The 20,247-nt window shown below is 38.9% G+C and overlaps 1 protein-coding gene across 1 annotated transcript in view; it reads left to right on the top strand.

Moving 5' to 3' along the window:
• Positions 1-15,636, top strand: part of Fap (fibroblast activation protein alpha) — a 73,338-nt gene extending 57,702 nt beyond the window's left edge. Inside the window, exons 21-26 of the mRNA XM_048425830.3 lie at positions 3,767-3,821; positions 11,701-11,800; positions 12,909-12,973; positions 13,476-13,548; positions 13,870-13,943; positions 15,301-15,636. Coding sequence (XP_048281787.3) covers positions 3,767-3,821; positions 11,701-11,800; positions 12,909-12,973; positions 13,476-13,548; positions 13,870-13,943; positions 15,301-15,405 — 472 coding nt within the window. The 3' untranslated portion in view covers positions 15,406-15,636. The remainder of the gene's footprint in view (positions 1-3,766; positions 3,822-11,700; positions 11,801-12,908; positions 12,974-13,475; positions 13,549-13,869; positions 13,944-15,300) is intronic.
• The last annotated feature ends 4,611 nt before the right edge of the window (positions 15,637-20,247 follow it).

Here is a 20,247-nt window from a genome sequence, read left to right as displayed (position 1 = left end):
TCAATGTTTCTTCCACTCAATGACTAGTCATTTATGCACGGATAAAATGTTCAATTAAAGCAGTCAATTGTAATAAAACAGAGTAAATTAATGACTAAATTGTTAAACCAAAATCTATAATTAGCCCCTCACTTCTTGGAGGCTGCATGATTCTCACTGATCCAGATTTTGACATTTTTACTATTCATTTATTTGGAAGAACTTTGTCCAGTGGAGAAATGATTCGAAATGAACTCCTCTGGGGCAATAGAGAACTTTATATTTTGCTTTTGTATGTTTGTTTTTATTTTCACAGCGCTGGAATCCAAGTCCAGGACCTTGTAAATATTAATCAATCACTCACCCACTGAGCCAAATCCTCAGCTTAGTTTTCCCAGACGATGGTGTGCCCTGTCAAGAGTATAAGCATATTTGTCAGAGTTCAAGCTTTAATGCTTCAGATGTTTTGTTAGAGGCGCATCTTGGGCATTATATATTAATATTTAAAATGATAAAAAAACACCAAGGAAATATAAATCAAAGACTTGGAGATAAAAATTACAAGTTATTGTATCTTCTTTAAGTGTCTCCTAAGATGAATAGGCCTAGAAGGGTGCTTGTTTTGGCTTTGGCTTAAAATAATCATAATCATACCGTCCACCATCAACAAAATACATCATGGTATTCAAGGCATTGATTTACCATCACAAATACAGTACTCAGCAAAACTAGGAATTCTTAATTTCCTCTATTGAAGGACATAAAAGCATATATCTGAAGCCCATGCAAAGATCTTAATAAAAATTCTTATTTCTAGCATTCAATATAGAGAACACAGACCCACAGTTTTTACCTTCTATCAATTTTTCATTAATACCAACTTGTCTTTGGTACTTAATTGCAGATGTACCAGAAGTAGAAACTGGTAGCCATCACCTTCCCTGAACTTCTTTTCTCAATCAGAACCTGGGGAAAGCTTCCCTGAAATAGGGTGAGCATACAGCCACCCATGTGTTCAGCCTTTTAACAATGGCACCCCAAATTTTAACACTACATTCTGTACAAAATGGCACAACTTGCAGTCCTGAGTTTCAGTGCATTTACAATCTGGTAAGCATGGATAAATGGCCTGCGTTCTATGGGAACAGCACTACTTTTAGATGAAACTTTGAGCAGTGAACAGAGTGGCTACATGGTCCATTCAAGCAACACATACACAACAGTAGAGAGAGTTCTAGCCCTGGCCTTGGCTTTGCGTGAAATCTCTGTTCCATGGACATGTAAAGGAGGCCTTTGAACCCAATCCCCTAAAGAAAGAAAAAGTTAAGGAGGAGAAAATAATGATCCCAAGGATGATCCAACTCCTTCTCTCTCTCTCTAAGTGTTTTAGAAATCACATACCAAACACCTGACCCAAGGAAAAGGGTTTGTAAGCCCTTAACTGCCACTGTCAAATCACCCCAGAAATGAAATGTTTTCCTTGAATCTCTTATAAATTTGACATAGGTGAATTATGAACAGAGAACCTTGTATGCATGTTTAAGACAGCAGCAAATATGAGTCAAACCAGGAAAATAACTTTAAACTAAGTGAAAAATGGAAGAAGACCAGACAAATACGACCTCACGGCTTGCCTGTGCGTGAGAATGCTTCTAAGGAGACAAGTTCTGGTGAAAAGGGAAGGTGACTTCTTCAGGTTCCTTAGAAAATGTTACATAAAAGAAAATCATAAAATTTTTGAAATTATAGGATCAGTTCCACATATTTGGAGTTTTTTGGCATTGTTTACATTCTCGTAGTTCTAATTTTATGTAATTAAAGGGTTAATGGTGAAAACTGCATGAGAAAAAAATATATTATCACACTTATAGACGGTGTCAAGGAGAAAGTTTCTCAAATAGTAAAATTGATCACTAGGATTCAAGATGACTTAGCCGAGAGTCCTTTTCATGCGGAAAAAAAAATGTGCAGTTCAGTTCAACCTCTAAGATTTGTTACTACCGCTGTGCTGATAATATCATATTATCAGTTCTTTCTGATAACCTTCCAGGAAGCTTTTCAGATTTTGGAAGTGAAATTTACAGAGCCCTGTTGATCTCAAAAGGCTAGTATTATCTAGCTAACCTTTAGCCTAGTCCTGCCACATTAAGTGTTAATGTTTCATTTCCATGCTAACCACTGCTCCTATCATTTCCTGTAAATGTCATCTTTTCAGAATACACCGAGGAAGGGCACGGATAAGAATTTCCTGCTCCCATGGCTCACCTGTTATTTGCTTTGTGCCCCAGATGCAAGGCAGTATGATTGTTAGCTTCGGGGAGATCATAAAATCCCGAGCGATTTTATGGCTCAGGACCGTCTTCCAACACCAGTAGCGGAACTATATATTTTTTTAAACAAGAAAGTGAACCTTCTCGTCCCTCATTTGGGTTTTGAAATTTGCGTGAGAATGGCTGGAGGGGCCACATATTTTTGCGTGCTTGCTCGCTTTCCCTTGATTAGCTTCCACTCAGGTAGCAATTTTCCGTTTGCTACTCCGTTTCTTCCCTGTACACTCAGTGTCCTTCAGAATTCGTGTCGGGTAAGCTGTGACTAACGGGGCCTCTTCCCATCTGTTTGTCCCGGGCATTTGCCCAACTCCTCAATTCGTCAGAAACGTGCATGCTGAGTCGATGCAATAAGAAAAATGGTTGCTATAAAATCCCTTTAAGTAACTCTACAGAGCTGGCAAAAAGAACTCAGAGGTAGGGCGCTAGTATAGTATACCTAAAGACCTAGGTTCTGTGCCCAGTACAACAAAAGAAATGGAGAACCCATTATTCAACTAACAAAACACACTTGTTTTCTACTTCTGGAGAACAGACGAGAAAGCCATTAACAGAAAGCCATTAACAGAAACCAGAGGCCATACCACTGTCTCTGGGTTCCCCTCTTCCCCCTGCTTACTGTGTCATTCCCTAGAGCCTGCCCACTCCCCATCACACCTTCTATCTCTCTTGTTTCTCTCTGCTTCTAAAGTTGTATTGAGGCTTTATCAACCTATTCCCCCAAATAAATCTCATTTTCTCTATTATACTGGGGAATTGAGGTACAAGTGACCTGCATGCCTTGCTTTGTGTTGACTAGTTGTTTCCTGGGACTTTTAAAGGTTGTTTTTCTTGTAGTTCATTATTCCCGAGAAAAAGAATGTTTTCAAAACTTCTTGGAAATGCGATGGAGCCAAGTAAATCAATTCAACATTTTAATTGTTCCTAATTACAATGCATAATTGTCCATACAATGGTAAATTGGAGACTTCTGTTTATGAATGTCAAGAAGAACGGTTGGTTTTTTTCTTCTCTGAATAGGACTTAACATCAAACTGAGTATCAACAACTGAGCAAATAAGGTGGTACAAATTTATTAAAAATTGAATCAAAATGAAACAAAAATCCTTCCAAGACCCAAGGATCTGGGAAATTTGGTCCTCCTTAGTGGAGCCCTTGTGTTCTAATGAGGCAATCTGAGGACAGGTTTTGACAAAAACAAGATCAAACAAGGTTTAATCTCCTGAGGGCACTGGGATCGCTGCAGATAAAGAACAGAGCCTAAGATGATCCTTTAATTCTCTGCAGAAAACATGATAATATTATTTTACTTATTTGTAAATGCAGCCTTATTATGCACGTGTTTTAAACAAAGAAATGAAGCGTTTCTATTAAATCTTTGGATTAAATATGCTTGTATAATGAAGTAAATGTCATGTGTACACAATTAAAATTCTAAAAATTTGTTTCTTTCACTTTAGAAAATTCATAGAAATGGGTTTCATTGATGAAAAAAGAATAGCCATATGGGGCTGGGTGAGTTGTTTTATAAGTTCCCTGCCTGTTACTCGGTTTGGTAATCCTCGTTTTCTGAAGTGTTCGCTTAGAAGGTTTTTTCATGAAATGTCAGTGTTGCAACATAATTTAATCTGTCAATAGAAACAGTCAATTTGGATAATATCAGCTCTGAAGTGGTGGTTTTAAGTGTTTGTTCCTTCCTTTAATTCAATTTCTTCTTTGTATAACAAATGAACTCATCATAATTGACACATTTTTACTTAATTTTTGGTGCTGAATTATAACATACCAACTGAACTATGCCTATCGAAGGTTTGATTGCCTCTCTGATTTTGAATTTAATAGCTATTGTATGTTTTATATTTCATTTTACTGAAAAGCCAAGTTAAAGCTTGAAATTATAGGAACTTTCACTGTAGATTTTTTTATTTAGCTCAGTGTAGTCCTACCAGGGCTGTTAGACATTTTTTCTTTTTGGACTAATTTGAAATTTGGGCTAATTTGAAAAGAAGCATTATTTGGCTACCTAGATATTGGTTATGGATATGGAACTTCCTCCCATGTTTGAGGAGTGATGCAGTTATTGAAAATAAACACAAGAATAAGTGGCAGAAGTTATTACTTGTGAGCAGTGAAGTCACTGGTGGAGACACTCTAGAGAAATAGTGAAAAGAGTTTAGGTTTGCCCATTATAAATTATGATAATCAGCCTTCAAAGAAGTTTGCTTTACTTTTTGGTCTGAATTTGTACAATTGAAAGTCAGTTTGTGGTCGGGTGAGCTTGGGTTGTTTTTCTTGGCTGATTTCTCTGAAAGAGGCCTGCCCAAGATAAAGGGAATGAGACACACGTGGAGAGGGACCTGCAGGATCCAGCTCAACTCCCAGCTCAGTGACCAGATGAACTGTTAGCAATTTGGAGAACGTTGTTATTTCAAGCCATTTGGTCCTTCTCAAAACTTTCTAACGTTAAATATCTAAACAGTTGGGATTCAAATGGGTAAAAACAAGTGAAATATTTTTATAGGGGAATATTTCAGATAAGATCTTTCCTACCACCCATTTTTGTGAAATTCCTAAAGTCAGTCTTTGACAGAGTCTCATTTTAAGCAAATACTGTATATAATCATTAACATTTTGCTTAGAACTGTGCTTTGATTTTGCTGCAGGCTCTGAGTACCATAAGTTAGAACTTTCCATTTCATTTATAGAAAATGGTTATGTATTAGTTTGGTAGAGACTCTATATGTGGGATGATTGAAAACCCACACATCACCCAACAGTACATCCGTATCAGTTCAGAATCCTTCAATAAGAGACTCTTATCCTACCGGATTCTGTCAATGCCGTCAAAAGACTTAAGTCTGTTAGTCTCCCTGCACTGATTACTCTCTCAGAAGACATTTACCATGAAGCAGACTGTGAGCATGCTCAAAAGAAGACAGCAATGAGTAGACTTCCTGCCCTGCCTAAGTAGCCTCCAATCAGCTAGGGGAAACAAGGTACAAAAAGATATAATACTATGTGTCTTTTTGTACCAGTTCTTCAAGTTTTGCACAACTCCATTCTTATTAGCCTGTATTTCTGATCTCTGATTCGTCTATTCCTTCATCCTTGTAAATTGCCATTACATCTCAACTAGATCTTGTGTATTTTATTTATAAAATAAAAAGTAATTTATTTTATTTTTTGTAGACATAGTCTCCTGGATCTCAGCTTAACTTGCAACTGCCTTTATATCTGAAAATGACCTGAAACTTCTGATCATTCTGACTGTACCTCCAAAGTGCTGGGATGACAGACATGCACTACTTTCTCTGTTTTTTGTGATCTTAGAGATCCAACTTGGTCTTCACACAAGATAGGCAAGCCCTGTACCAACTGAATCCCATCCTCAGCCCTCATGCTAGGTTCTTTATGGACAAAAGGGTGAATAAGTTAGAGATTCGACCCTCATACGGGGAAAGAGTGGGAAAGCAATGGTTTATAACTCATCGTACAAAACAACAGAAAGAAAAGAGGTTAATTGTGCCCGTGAGAGCTAATAAAGACATCAGAAATGAGTCAGAGTCTTTGATAGGCAAAAATAGATTAGTAAACGAGCATTTAGAATGTGAAGACCACATTTATCCTGGTCTTAATAAAGCAAAGACACATGCATGAGTTGATCAAGAATACATTAAACTTTGAAAGTCTAAAGAATCATAAAGAGAAGTTTGGAGATATGTCAGGAGAAGTAGGTCATGAAGTAACCAGGACCTTTTAGGCCACATGAAAGGGAATGTGTGTGGCTTTTTACATTTTGTACTTCTGAGACCACTGCAGTCTCTAAGTTCCTTCAATGTTAGTATGTTTCTGAGTGTAGCTGTAAGCCATACATCAATACTTTGTGAATCAGTGGAGCAAACTCTGTGGTTTCAAAGATAATGGCTGTCATTTGTACTCCTCTTCTGAGTCTTATACATCAGCGGCTTACCAGCCATCTCTCCTTCAGGAGATGACTTTCATGGGCCTCAAGTTTTATTTACTCCAAACTAACCTTTAAAAAAAAAAACATCATCACTGAAGACCCTCATCTACCGAATCACCCAAATTAGAAAGCTCAGAAGAGTTACTTCCTACCTTTAATCTCTCTGAGCTCAACATTGATTAGTGAATTCTTTTTCTACTTCTAATGGCTAAGTAGTGACCACCATCCGCAATGACCTTATATGATTTCAGTTTCTTCATGTGTCATTAAACCAGAACTTCTCTAATGTAAGGTGTGTAAGTATCACCCAAAAAAGCTTGCTAAAGCACAAGGTCCAGTTCCTTACCAACAGAGAGTCTACTTGAGCTCACAGATTCCATTTCTGCCCAGGTTCCAGGAAATGCTGATGCTTCTGGTCTATGCTCTCAGGCAAGGGAGTGTCTAATTAAGTTATTTTAATTGTTTCTTAACTGACTTGGTCAGGCCTCACAAACTCCAATGTTGTTTGAAATATTGTTATTCTGAGATTTTTTTTTGTTTTTTAGTTTTTCAAAATTGTATATATATAGTATATTACATACATACATATATATAATGTACATTATATATTACCTTCATTACCCTCTTTCTATTCCTACCATCTGCCTAGAAAACCTTTTCCCAACAAGCCCACCTCATACTTGCATGACATTTGGGATGTTTGTGTCTATTGGAGTTTTTTTCCTTTGTCTTTTTTTCTTTTTTTGCTTTTGTCTCACTGGGTTTTATTAAGGTTGCTTGCACAAGCTTGAGTTATGGACAAGTGTTTACTAGGATATAACATGGGCAATATACCACTAAATAAAATGAGTCTCCTCCCCCCACAGTTATTAACTGCCAATCATCCCACAAAGAGTAAGGTTTCATGAATCCCTCTCCATGTATGATGAAAATGCTGACAGATCTTGCTCAGGTTAACTGCAGTTACTTTGAGTCCATGAACACAATGTCCACATCAGTAACTTTTTTCTGTCTTGGGTCTCTTAAATTCTTTCTCTCTTCTCATCCAGTCTACAGTGTTCTCTGAGCCTTGAAGGAAGTGATAAACGTCACTTACTTGTCCCTATTCTCAGGACTTATTCTCAGGAGTTTCCCCATTAGATATTGCCCCCTCCAAAAGTATGCTTCTATGACAAACCACAGGGAGCAGTGCTAATGTGTGGGTATAAACATCATTTTTAAAGCAAAGTCAGATAACATGTCCATCTAGCAAGGCAACAGTAGCAGAATCCACCCTTTGACCTTCTTAGCCTCATTCTCTTGAGGAGGCCTAGAGAGTGAAACGTGCCTCAAAATTAATCCTATACCTTAATGTTCTCCCCAGAATTGTCCCACTCATACCAGGAGATTTTTTTTTCAGGAAAATAGTCTATCATCCACCAGTTTGGAAAATAGACGTTTATTAAGTATAGTGTGTTTAGTCCCCATGAAAGACTAGCAAAGAATTGTTAAACGTTTTTGTTTAGCACAAAAAATATTTTGTTCCACAATTATTGGTGCCTTCTCTTTCCATAAGTACATATTGATAGTATAAAAAAAATGATTTCATGGATATCTCTATGAGAAGAGCTGTTGTCGTTAATAGTACCCCTGTATAGGTGTTTTAGAAAGATAATGTCATAGACTAGAAGGCACTTTGAGGATAGAAAAGGGGGCTCGAATACTGGGCACAAATTGCAAAGACCTACAGTTAGCCAAAGAGGCATGCCGTGGGAAGAGGCCATAACCTTTTCCCATGCAGACTAATAAGCCAAAGGGTTGGGTGTTAATGTTCCGTATCAGGAAGAAAGATATCTTTTTTTCTGGGTAATATTAAGTATTTCTGCGGCCTGCCAAATAGGTCATGGCCAACCCAGCAAATACTTTTTACAATTGGTTTGTAAATAAACTTCAAATCTTATATTTTCTTCCAAGATATGGACTTAAAGGCAAAAAGAGGGGCATTTTGAACACCACTTTTTATGAACTGAATTATATAACCAAAGACTTATAACCCTCATTTTAGGTGGTTGTTAAATATCTGCTATGTCTCTATCATGGTGTTTAAGAAAAGATTTTGGCCTTGGGACATTTAGCAGTATTTAGAGACACGTTAGGGTTTTGCTCTGAAGAAAGGCTTTTAGCACATGGGACAGAGAACAGGGTGAGGTTGAAATCCTCAATACCATGCAAGAAAGCTCATAACATCAGAAGTCTAAAAATGTTGAATGCAATGAAAAATTGAAGCAATATTCTTACTGTTCAGGAGCAGAGAGAGCTTTGCCTAAACTATTAGAAAAAGAAACTACATTTTCAGGCTTTGCTTTGTTAGTATAGACCTAGCCAGGTGGTGTTGAATAAGCATCAGTTCATTATTTAATCTTAGTTCCTTTCTCTTGCAGTGACTAATTATAAGCAATTTGAATTGCTATGTGAGGAGGATGTAAATGTAGGATGAATACACTTTCTAATGGGAGACCATGTTAGACTCTATTATTTCTTCCAGAAGAAGTCGCTCTGGTGTTGGAAGACAGGAAATGTTATGGGTTGCTAAGACAGGTCTTCTAGGTTTGAGCCCCAGCTCTGCTTTTTACTGACTCCACCACCACCATAAATTCACTATGAATTCTGAGGTATTGCTACTCCATTATAAAATGCATCAACCATTTCTCCCCCTGGTCACTAGGGGATTACAGGAGCTAACAGTGGAATCATACTTTTAGTAAATATGTGTATAAACATGCCTCCTGTTTATAAGGCCATTTTTTCCAGCATTGGGAATAGATCCATAAGCAAAACAAGCAAAAGTCTGTACTCATGAAGTTGGTGAAGAGTGGGAGAGAAAGTAAGGAAAGTAAATAAATACAATACAAAATGTTGAGCTATCTAAAAGATGCAAAATAGAACAAGGAAGGAGCATAATGAAGGGCTAGCACGCTTGCATGGTTTGAAACAAAATGGCTGCAGAGGTCTTTGAAAGTCACATGTAAGTGATGCCCTGAAGAAGAGTGAACAAGGGGGCGTGAGGACAGGCACTTTCTGGGGAAAGAGCTAGCCAGACAGGAAGTCACAGGATTGGCAAATGTCCTGAGGCCGGTCCCCGTTGCCAGAGTTCAAAGAACAACAAGAGATGGCAAGGAACAAAGTGGAAGAAAGGCAAAGCAGGGATGGGGGACTGGATGGGTAAGGGTGAGACAGATGGTGAGGAACCTCAGAGAGCATCACAGTGAACTCCTGGGCCAGACAAGTGATAGCTAGTTATTGTTATTGTTGGTAGGAAAAAAAAATGTTCCAAAATGTCTGATAGCTTAAATAAGAACATCCATACCCCTGATTTAAAATTCTGTGCCCTTCCGGGAATGATTTTAAAAGCATACTTCATTTAGACAAAATGGCAAGGCATCTTAGTGCAAAGGCCACAATTCTAGAATTCTCTTGGCCAATCTGCTCTGTGGGTTCTTTTCTTACAGCAGCCACCCACTCGGCCTAGGAGACCCACTCCTGAGAGAACAGAGAAAGTCAATGTGGGTTTTCTTTCTCCGCTCTTCACTTGTACAGTGGGAATAGTTTTTCCAAGTCCCCCCGGGCACTGAAAGCCTAACCGTCTCTAGCTGTGCTCTGTCTACAGTAAGATTTTGCTATTACTAATTCCTAGACAATATTTGAATTCTACCCTTAAAACAGAAAATAGCTATTTAAACATAGTGCTATAACACAATCCTGAGTTAGTGCATATTAATAATGCCTAAGGTTCTGAACACAAGCGTTCGAGAAGATTTGATACAGAGTAGGCATTTCAATGTCATGCCGTGTTATTCTCTGCTCTCAAACGTGGAGAGGAGAGTCCATATCCAATGTTAGTGTTTTAGTAAATACTCTTTTCCAATAAAATCATAAACAATAGTGTTTAATGAAGCTCTCAAGTCTACTCTGCTTTCATCTGAAATTGAAATTAAAGAGAGAAGAAAGCCTTTCCACCCAGGACCAGGTTCTTGTTGTCCTACTAATTAAAGCAAATTATTTTCATAAGTGAAATTTCAAATCATATAGAAAATTTCACTTATCAAAGTGATTTTAAAACCCAAATGTTCCTTCTGCTTTTAAAATATATTTTCCCCTATTAAAACCTAGCTTAGTTCTCCTCCAAATATAATAAAAAGAGGCCATGGTATAATTGGAGTAGCCTATTTTATTCTGTGTTTTGCAGCCAAAGGCCCTCCATAAAATTCCCCAGAGATGGAAACACAAAACCACAAACCACTTAGAGGATTCTTCATTTGACTGCTAAATTCAACGAGATTCTTCGCTAGTCTTCCACGCCTTATATTTCTTGGGTTAAGAATGGGCCCGCTTGCCCCTCTTTGCTCCAGTCCCCCTTCTCTGCCCCCACCCCTCTCTAAAGACGAACAGATTAGGAGGAGGCACGATTTGCATGACTGCAGATGGAAAGTCACAAGGTTCCATGTGATGCGGACAGATGTCCCTGTATCGGGGCACACAAAAGCACAAGAAATGACTTTCTAATCTCCTGTGTGCCTTGGTTTTTGTCCATCTTCCAGAGGCCCGCTTAGACCATGTACCCAGGACTAGCAACTCTCTCAACCTTATCTGTACAGGCAATGTTTGCTTTCCAAGAGGAAATAAAGCCCCCTTGTGATGTCCTATTCATTTCTTCTTCCGCTCGCTAAGCCACACACATATTCTGTGCACAGAGCTGTTCCTGAAATGCCCCCACACTGATTCCTTGGAGAAAGAACTCTGTGAGACCTAAGGTACACCCAGCTCTGCCCCGCCATCTCCTCTAGCATTTCTTTACTTTTCTGTGAAATTTGTTAGAAAGAAAGGGAAGGTCTTGAAGGACACCAGCAGTTTTCCTTCTTTTGAGCTGCTGTGTCAGAATGCCTCAAAGCAGCATAAACTCCAGTCATGCCCTGTAAATGAACGAGGTAAAAGCGTAGCTGCAAATTCTGCCTCATAGGTCTCTTGTGAATTTGAGAAAGCATCTTACATTTGCATTTGGAAACCATTCTCTTTCTCTGTGCATCTCTTTCAAGAAGAAACTTGGGGGTTTTGCTTGTTTGTTTGTTTGTTTTCTAACAAAGCCCTAGTTAGAAAGATCTAAAAGGAAAAGTTGTTTTGTGTTTGTATAGAGACCTTGTAATAACATGGATCTCCTAAACTTTGCCTACCCTGTTTTCAGGGAGTCTGTTATGATCAGGACATTAACTTTTTCCTGATTTATCAGAGATAAAATTCCTAGTGGTGCTTGCCGCTGGGGTGCAAAGTGAGCATTTAATCTACTCTGTGCAACCCCCGTCTCCCCCAGTCTTTATTGTGAATAGGTTTGCTTTAATAACGCAGAGAAGCTTCTGCGTATGCATTCGGAGCTGACCAATAACAATGTCTCTCTAGTCCTACGGAGGTTATGTTTCATCCCTGGCCCTTGCATCCGGAACGGGTCTTTTCAAGTGTGGGATAGCAGTGGCTCCGGTCTCCAGCTGGGAATATTACGGTATGGAAACATTTCATAAACGTTGCCGTGAAAACATTTAACACATAATTACTCTGTATTTGAGGTTGCTAGGAAAACAAATTATGCAGTAAAGTTCACCCCAGCATCACTGGGGAAAATATAATCTATAAACGAGACTGTTCATATAACTCATTATTATTTTGCTGTAACCACCTTTAGTGGTTCAGACGATCTCTTCAAGATCATAAGAGGAAGGATTCTTCAGAAATCCGGCATATCTTATTTTTTCCCCAGAAACTTTGAGTCCCTGTTAAAGCAAATCTTTAACACCAGAGCTAACTCTGTTTTTGAAGGCACATAACTCCAGCAATGACAGCTTTTAAGCAAATCTTTTGCAAAGTCAGGCTGGGGGCCAAGGAATTCACCTTCACACTACAGTGTGGAACACAGCTCCTTTACTTCACAGTCAGAGGAAAAAAAATATGAGTGTGTGTGTGTGTGTGTGTGTGTGCATGTAATTGGGAAGTATCCATTCCTGTGTGTTCCTGTTTTTGTGATTAACCTCAATGCAGAATGCCTATTTGAAAGTAACCCTAATAACTGTGCAAAAACAAAAATTTAAAGAGCTTCTAGACTCTCTTTCCCATGCTGGAGTAAAAATGAGACATTCATGCCTTACAAGGAATCTTTCTTTAATTCAGAAAGGTATGCATTTGTGTGTTTGAATATGTGTGCATGATGTTGAGTTGGGCAAATCTGGGAGACACATTGTCATCCCAGATGCAACAAGACACCAGTGAAGGGACCAGAGGTGGTGGATTTTGCAGTTTATTTTAAAATATAATGAAGCCCTTCCCATCTGGATATTCCCCCAAGAAGAGTACATGGAAAAGCTTAAGTGCAGCCTGTGAAAGGAAACTCTTAGACGCTCATGGTTCCATATTCTTTTTTTTTTGCATTGTTTCTTGGGCCTCAGTGAGTTACGGAAAGGACACCTTCCTTAAGACCAAGTATGATAGCAAGGAAAACAAGAACTCTCAAAGGCTCGTCATGGGAGGACTGGGGCTCTGTAGCTAATGTAGGAGTTCCGTAAGGTTGTGAAGTGACTTGCACAAAGTGGAAATAACATACTCGCGTCTTTTCGCAGCATCGATCTACACAGAGCGATTCATGGGCCTCCCAACAAAGGATGACAATCTCGAGCACTATAAAGTAAGCCTTTCCCATTGTATCTAGGCCACTAATGCATTTCGAATGTGTTAAGTCATTTTAAAACAGTGATTCAGAGTTTTTGCAGAATCAGTTCTGGATCCCCAGGCAAAAATTATGATCTTTTGTTAACTGGAACGCATCACTAGAATGAAATGTTACTCTTTGGGGATTCTATTCTTTCACCATCCTCCTTTCCCTAACCTCCCTTTTCTCATCTCCCCTCCCCACCCCCAACGCCTACACAGCTTGAGCGGGCATCACTTATGCCTAAGGTCTCACTCATATGTAGCATATGACACATAAACTTTCAGTTTTTCAAACTAAGAATCAGATGGAAGTAATGCAAATGATGATGAAAATGTGTTGCTCTGACTCTTAAATATTTATCAACCAAAGCAATACATAATTTCGGTATTGGTGCGAAGTCCATTGCACAATGATTTAGCTAGTTTTCTATTAGAACTTTGCAGCAACTAAAATGTTAATTTTTCTTCTTTTCCAGAATTCAACTGTGATGGCAAGAGCAGAATATTTCAGAAATGTAGACTATCTTCTCATCCACGGAACAGCAGATGGTGAGGTTTAAGCAAGACTCTTACACATAAAAATACTGAGCCAGCATCACTTTGTTTAAGAAACATTAAGCATCTTCCTTTGCCTGTGCTCAGGGTCAGTACCTAAGAGTCAGGGACATTTCCATAGCTGAGCGTGATCACTCGCTGTTGACAATGTCAAATGCATGACTAGATAATTGTTGGTGTTCATTTCCAGGCAGTACATTGTCACTCTAGGCTTTCTGGTATTTAACAGCACTTTAACTCTCTCTCTCTCTCTCTCTCTCTCTCTCTCTCTCTCTCTCTCTCTCGTCTCTTGCTCTCACTCTCTCTTTGTTGCAGATAATGTGCATTTCCAGAACTCAGCACAGATTGCTAAAGCTTTGGTTAATGCACAAGTGGATTTCCAGGCCATGGTACGTGATTCCATATTACCCTTGTTCATGACCTTTGACCACCGTGCTAAGAGACAGGGGTCTTGCATATATATTTATATAGTTATTTATTTAGTCAAATCAGGAAAAAAAACACAGCTGGTAAGTAGAGAAAGCAGAGTATTAGTAAATAAATCATAGACTTTTTTCTGCATCCCCTTAAGAGTTGAACCGCCTATGCCATATAAACTGGCCTGAATCATATAAAATAAGGTAATTTACAAAATTGAATAGCTCAAATATTTAATGGTTCTGAAGCTCTGTGTACATAAGTGTAGGTGCATCAGAGTTCCTACCAGAACCTAGGAGTAGCAAAGCAGCTAAAAGGTTCTGTTTATTCAGTAAGAAGCAATTGCAAAATGTTCCCAGAATCTCAGTGAATTTCCACAGTTCCATTCAGTTAGAGAATCCGTTCATCTGTGTGTGCTCAGGGCCTGGCACATGCATTCCAGGTTGCTAGAAGAATGCGGACTTGGATCAGAGGAGGCAATGAGGTCAAGACTGAAAGCAGAGATTGGTAACTGGGGTGTCCCTGCGTCGTCAGTAAATGAATTTTCTCCCTCAGTTTGCTTGTATTGGACAGGACTCCAGAAAGGGAGTTTTTCAGCTTTTAGAAGTTTGAATTTTTAAAATATAATTTACAAGAAGTGACATGAGGTTTTTGTGGCCTTTGTTTATTGTGGCTTCCTAAAAAAAAAAATTCAACTAGGGAAATTTATAACATTACATCATGGCCTTTACCACCTTTAAGCAATGAAGACAATTATCCTACTGGGATCCCTCCAGCAGTGAAGTTTTAAGTTACGTTATTCCCTTTTTTTCTTTTTCAATGATGTTTTAAAGTTCTATAAAAGGTATTTATGTTATTGTGATAGACTACACGGTGGGTTTTTCTGAAACAGAGAATTAGATTTATAGGCCAAAAGCTTCATGGAACTTTAGAGCTACCAGGAACCTAGGGAAAATTAAATGCAATGTTTTTACCTTTCACATGAAAAACAAAAGTGCCAGAAACCAAAGTAACAGACCTAATGCACCAGTTCTGGGAGCCAAGACTCTTGATTCTAATCCCCAGGATGCTGGCCGTTAGAAGAGCTCATCCTTTGGGATGTAAAACCTACAGTTAAAAAAATATAAAAGAGCACTGGATATTGATACGAACTCTGCTTTTTCTTGCTCCAAAGGTTTGCTTACAAACAGTTGTATTATTCAAGGGTTCTTTAAAGAATCTTCCAAAAATATTAGGAAATTTACTGTGACTTTACAGTCCAAGAAAGCCAAAGCGAGGCATGTTTCATTGCTCCAGTGATAAAACACGCCTCTCTCCTCTCTGTTGCAGTGGTACTCGGACCAGAATCACGGCCTATCATCTCGCGGGTCCACCAACCACCTATACATCCACATGACCCACTTCCTCAAACAATGCTTTTCTTTATCCGACTGAACCAAGGCAGGTATTAGCCTATAACAGTCTGGGAGCTTCGCGGGGATGACGTGGACCATGAACATTGTAAAGGCCGCTAATAATTAAGGAGGGTTCCGAAGTTCAAGCTCAATATTGTTTACATTTTCTTATACTCTGTGAAAGAAGAGAAGAGAGCCACGCATCTCACTTTGGACACAATGTTTTATCTCCTGTTCACTTCGGGTGAAATAAAGTCAGAAGTTCAAGTGATGTCTTGTCGTTTGTGGACGCTAATTTGAGGCTCTGTGCTATACTGTGGAAAATGCTTCTATGGGAAAAATACTTGACTAATTTGGTGTTCATAGAGGAGGATAAACTAGATGCAGTTTTGGGGGTTTGGGGCAAATAGCACAGAGTACAGGAAGGCACAGTTCAGAACATGCAGTGATGGAATCTGAGATGTCCGCATTTTCTGCTGTTCCTCTAACAAATGTTTATTAACTTTAATTCCAAAGATTTCTCGAGCATTGCCAATTATGTTGATAAGGATAAAGTCAGACTTTTGAATCGAAGCTCCTTTTAAGAAATACATTAAATCTGGAAGTGATATGACTTTGAATCTCTATAGAATTAGTAATGAACTCTACCTCAGATTACTAAATTACTAAGTTAAACCAACAAAAATAAAACTGTCAACAATATCTAAACAAGAAAATTTTAGATCTATTTACCTACCTATTACCTCTGAAGTTTTACATTCTAAAGTTTATTTCAGAAAATAGAGAGCTACAATGCTCATCATCAATTAGAAACTCTGGGTAGTTTGCCATCTCTGTGATTGCCACACCAGGAGACCAGCAGATAAGCAGGAATGAATTTGGAAGCATCCACTCAGCACTGTAGAGAGGGCATTTCATTTATGTTTTCCAGCTCTGGGTTGCCCTCGGTACTCCACCCCTACCCCAAAATTAAGTCTTCCTTTCTGGTTACAGGTTCTATGCCCTCAGAACCTTCTCTCATTTTTACAGCTGGAAGACCCAATCCAAGTGAAGAACAAGCACTTGAAGGTTCACAGGTCACAGTTTTTTCCAGAGCATGAGACAGTCCTCAAACCAAAATCCTTTCTACTGCCCAGTTTTGAAAGATGCTTCTCACTCTGGCCACCCAGTCTCATCTCCCACAGCGACAGGGCTGCAGAGTAGATGGGGAGCTGGGAGACCCCTTCACACCTCCAGAAGATTGTCTCTCACCACACAAAGAGGCTGATGTCCTGGGCCACAGAAAATTCAGCCCCCCTGAGTATCTGTTCCCCACAGCTGTCAACAACCATGAGAGCTATTCTAAGTAGAAAATGCCAGATTAAAAGGATACTTCTAGAACATAGTACCTCTTTTCTTTAAAAACAACAACAACAAAGACTAACATAGTAACATTTCTATTTTCCACATTTTACTCTTGGATGTATTTGGAGAGTACAAAGTACACATTACAAAGTGTCCACCTACCACAACCAAGAGTTTCATCAGCTCATGCATTAACAAACACAAATCACTATTTTATGTACTGTGGGTGACTAAAAGAAAAACAAAGCCCTCATACACAATAAGGGGAAATCATAAAAGTGTGTAAAAAAAAAATCTCATCCCCTCCCCTGTGGTACTGGCCCGCTAACTACTTGTCAAGGCTTCAAAGTTTTAAATGATAACGTAATATTTCTTAGAAAGACTGAGGAAACAGAAGCAGGTGCATGGGAAATTTGGTTAAACTCAACACAAATGGAGGGATTTCTACTGCCGCCTTATTTTTTTTTTTTAAATCTACCTCAGAGTACAAAGTATATTATTTATTTCCTTCAAGAAGCCCTTCCCTGGGTTGGCACAGAGTGTGCACTTCAGGGGTTACTAAGATGAATGCATGTCACAATTTCTCCATTTGTAGGCTGTTTCAGTAAAGGCGACTTAACGAATCTGATTTTCCCAACATTTAAGCATTTTTTCAGAAGCTGACAGATCTTTATGCAAATGTTGTTGCCAAGCTGTTTGTAATGGTGAAATTATACTTTGACAGTAACTCTTTAAAATATATTAAACCCAGCTAAGGTTTTTTTGGAAATGTTGCCAATTAAGTGACTTTAATGAGCTTCTTGATGGTAATGTAATTAAAATTCAGATGTTCTAATTGTTTAAAAAAATTAGTTGTGGGGAAGTAAAATAAGCAAATGTAAAATGAATTAGGGCTAATTTAAATGGTGATTATGTGGTCTTCTTAGAAGATTCTACCAAAACAATGCTTTCAATTATGCTGTTTGTAAGGAAGAAATAAGGCTCCTAACAGAGATTTCAGATTGAATCAATAAAGCCAATATTCTGAGTTTACCCAATAAGACAAATTGAAAGACTGCGAGTGTGGCAAATCCTCTGCGGCCTGAGAAAACTCTGTTGCGACACATCCTTGGCATAGTGGACAGGTACCTTGGCAATTTGGTGTGGGGTAATTTTTAATTCGGGGAGAAATTAATGCCTGGCCCTCACCAAGCTACTCAGGGGGAAAATGATCTGGCTTGCAGCAAAAGCCTCTAATGACCACCTGCTCGGATCATTGGCATGCAATCCCAGCATGCTGCTCACAAACACTTCTTTTGACACACAGGTAATGTCTTTGGCAAGCTACACCGGTATGATTCCATTTCATTGGCTTCTAATTAATACTCCATTACTGGCTACTTTCTTTTAAAAGAAAACTGCTTTGACACCCTACATTTTAACAAATACTTGTTGGTACCGCATGGCATCCTTTGTATGGTTATGGACAGCCTGTGTTCTGTGAGTGAGAGGAAGGCTGAGTCAAGTGGAGGTCACGGCACAATGGCCTGCCAACCCAGCTTCCTTCTTTGATAATTACCGTTCACTGACCTGCAAAGATAGAATCATCTGTGCCAGGCGTTAATTGCTGGGAACAGGAATGCTTTTCCCTACAATAGAAAGTAAACTTTGGAAATGTGTGTCTTAAGGAAACACAAAGTGATCAATGCTTGTAAAACACACCCACTCACACATGGTTTAGGTTGCTATTCAACAATTCTTTCAAATAGCTTTTAGAAGTGTTTTAAATGTTTTATATCATGCTGATAATAAGCTACCTTTCCCATGTTGAGCAGTAATTCTTAAAATCCAAGAACTAATATATGGCTAAATACTGATTTTCAGTATATACACAGTCTTTTGTACCTACAGGAAGCATTGCTGCTGTCTTGTATTTTTGTAGAAGATTAAAGCAATGCTTTCCCTCATAGGACATTCCTTTTACCTCATATGGGATACAGCATATCCCACATGTCATCCTTTTACATACAACCAGTTCACAAAGGCTCACTTTAGAAGAAGTCCACTCTAGACAACAAGGGCATAGATGCCAAAGTTAGAGTACCTGGTTTGAATCCAAGTTACAGCTACATAAAATTCTTCAATTTCCATACATTCCCACTGTTTCCTTTTCCTTAACAGTGACGTAGACATAATCACACTTCCCATTCCATGGAGCTGATTGGAAGCTTAGAATAGATAATATTTGTAGAACAAATACTGTCTAACTCATAGGAAATTTTGGGGCTATTATTTAACACAGAAAACACTTTTCATCGTTTTAAAAAATGTAACTCTTAAGAAATTGATAGCTTGAATCTACTTTTATTATTTTATTTATTTATTTTGGTTTTTCAAGACAGAGTTTCTCTGTAACTTTGGAGGCTGTCCTGGAACTAGCTCTTGTAGACCAGGCTGGTCTCGAACTCACAGAGATCTGCCTGCCTCTACCTCCCGAGTGCTGGGATTAAAGGCTTGAGTCACCACCACCTGGCTGAGAAATTGATAGCTTGAATCTAAAGTCAATTATCTCTTTCTCTTCTCAACAAGTCTAATATGGGTTAGAATCCCTATTCATTTTTATAGCATTCTCCACATACACCTAGAACAATGGCCTTTTAGGAATGACTAATATTAAGGCTGTAAGTCTCCAAGAAGCTCACCTGCCTTGGCACTTATCCTAAATGAGTGAGTTACTCTTTTACCTCCGCAACGACCTGTCTGCAAAACCTAATGTCTGTAAAGGTGGTAACCTTTGAGGTCCGATGTTGGCTAATCACCTCTGCAGAACACAGACTGCCAGAGAATTATGCAGGTAAAGGTCCTGCATTCCCTTCTTGTATGATCTACAGCACACCTTAGAGCCCTACTTTGATGGTCTTGGCGGTTTCCGTTCATCAACCTTATTTCTAGTTTAGAACTCAGGACATCTCTTATCTACTTGGCCGCTGGTCGGGTCCTATGTAGGTCTCAGCTTAGGTGTCACCCTTGAAGGAACGTCTCCGGCCACCAAGTTTTATGTTGCCTTTACCACAGTCAGAACTGTTCAGCCACATTCCTAAAATTTGCTTTCTTGATAACACTTAGATATATCAGAATTGATCTTACTTATGTGTGTTATTCTGTCCCTGCAAACACCAGAAACTTCGTCTGTTACTTATCACTCTAGGTTCAGTGCCAAGACTGGACCTGAAACAAAAAAAGCTTCAGTCAAAATCTGCTGACTCAGCCCCCATGTTCTGTACCTAAGAGGCCCCACGAAATTATAATGTTTGTGTAAAGCTTTCCAAGGAGGCGTGGCTTAGTCTTCCTGGAACTCAGCATGTAACAGAACTTTGTTGCCCCCACCCTAAGAGGAGTAAGAAAGGAAGTTCCCGAGAAGCATGCTATCCACAGCAGAACAGGGTTAAGGAGGAAGGGAATCTTAATCAGAGACAGAAAAGATATCAGCCTTTTCAACAAAAATAATTTGGATTAGGAAATGGAAACAGCCTACTGCACTGTCCCAACTTAGATATTT

The sequence above is a fragment of the Myodes glareolus genome, chromosome 21 (assembly GCF_982192425.1).
Source record: "Myodes glareolus chromosome 21, mMyoGla1.1, whole genome shotgun sequence".
Taxonomy (NCBI): Eukaryota; Metazoa; Chordata; class Mammalia; order Rodentia; family Cricetidae; genus Myodes; species Myodes glareolus.
This window is presented reverse-complemented; position numbering and strand designations above follow the sequence as displayed.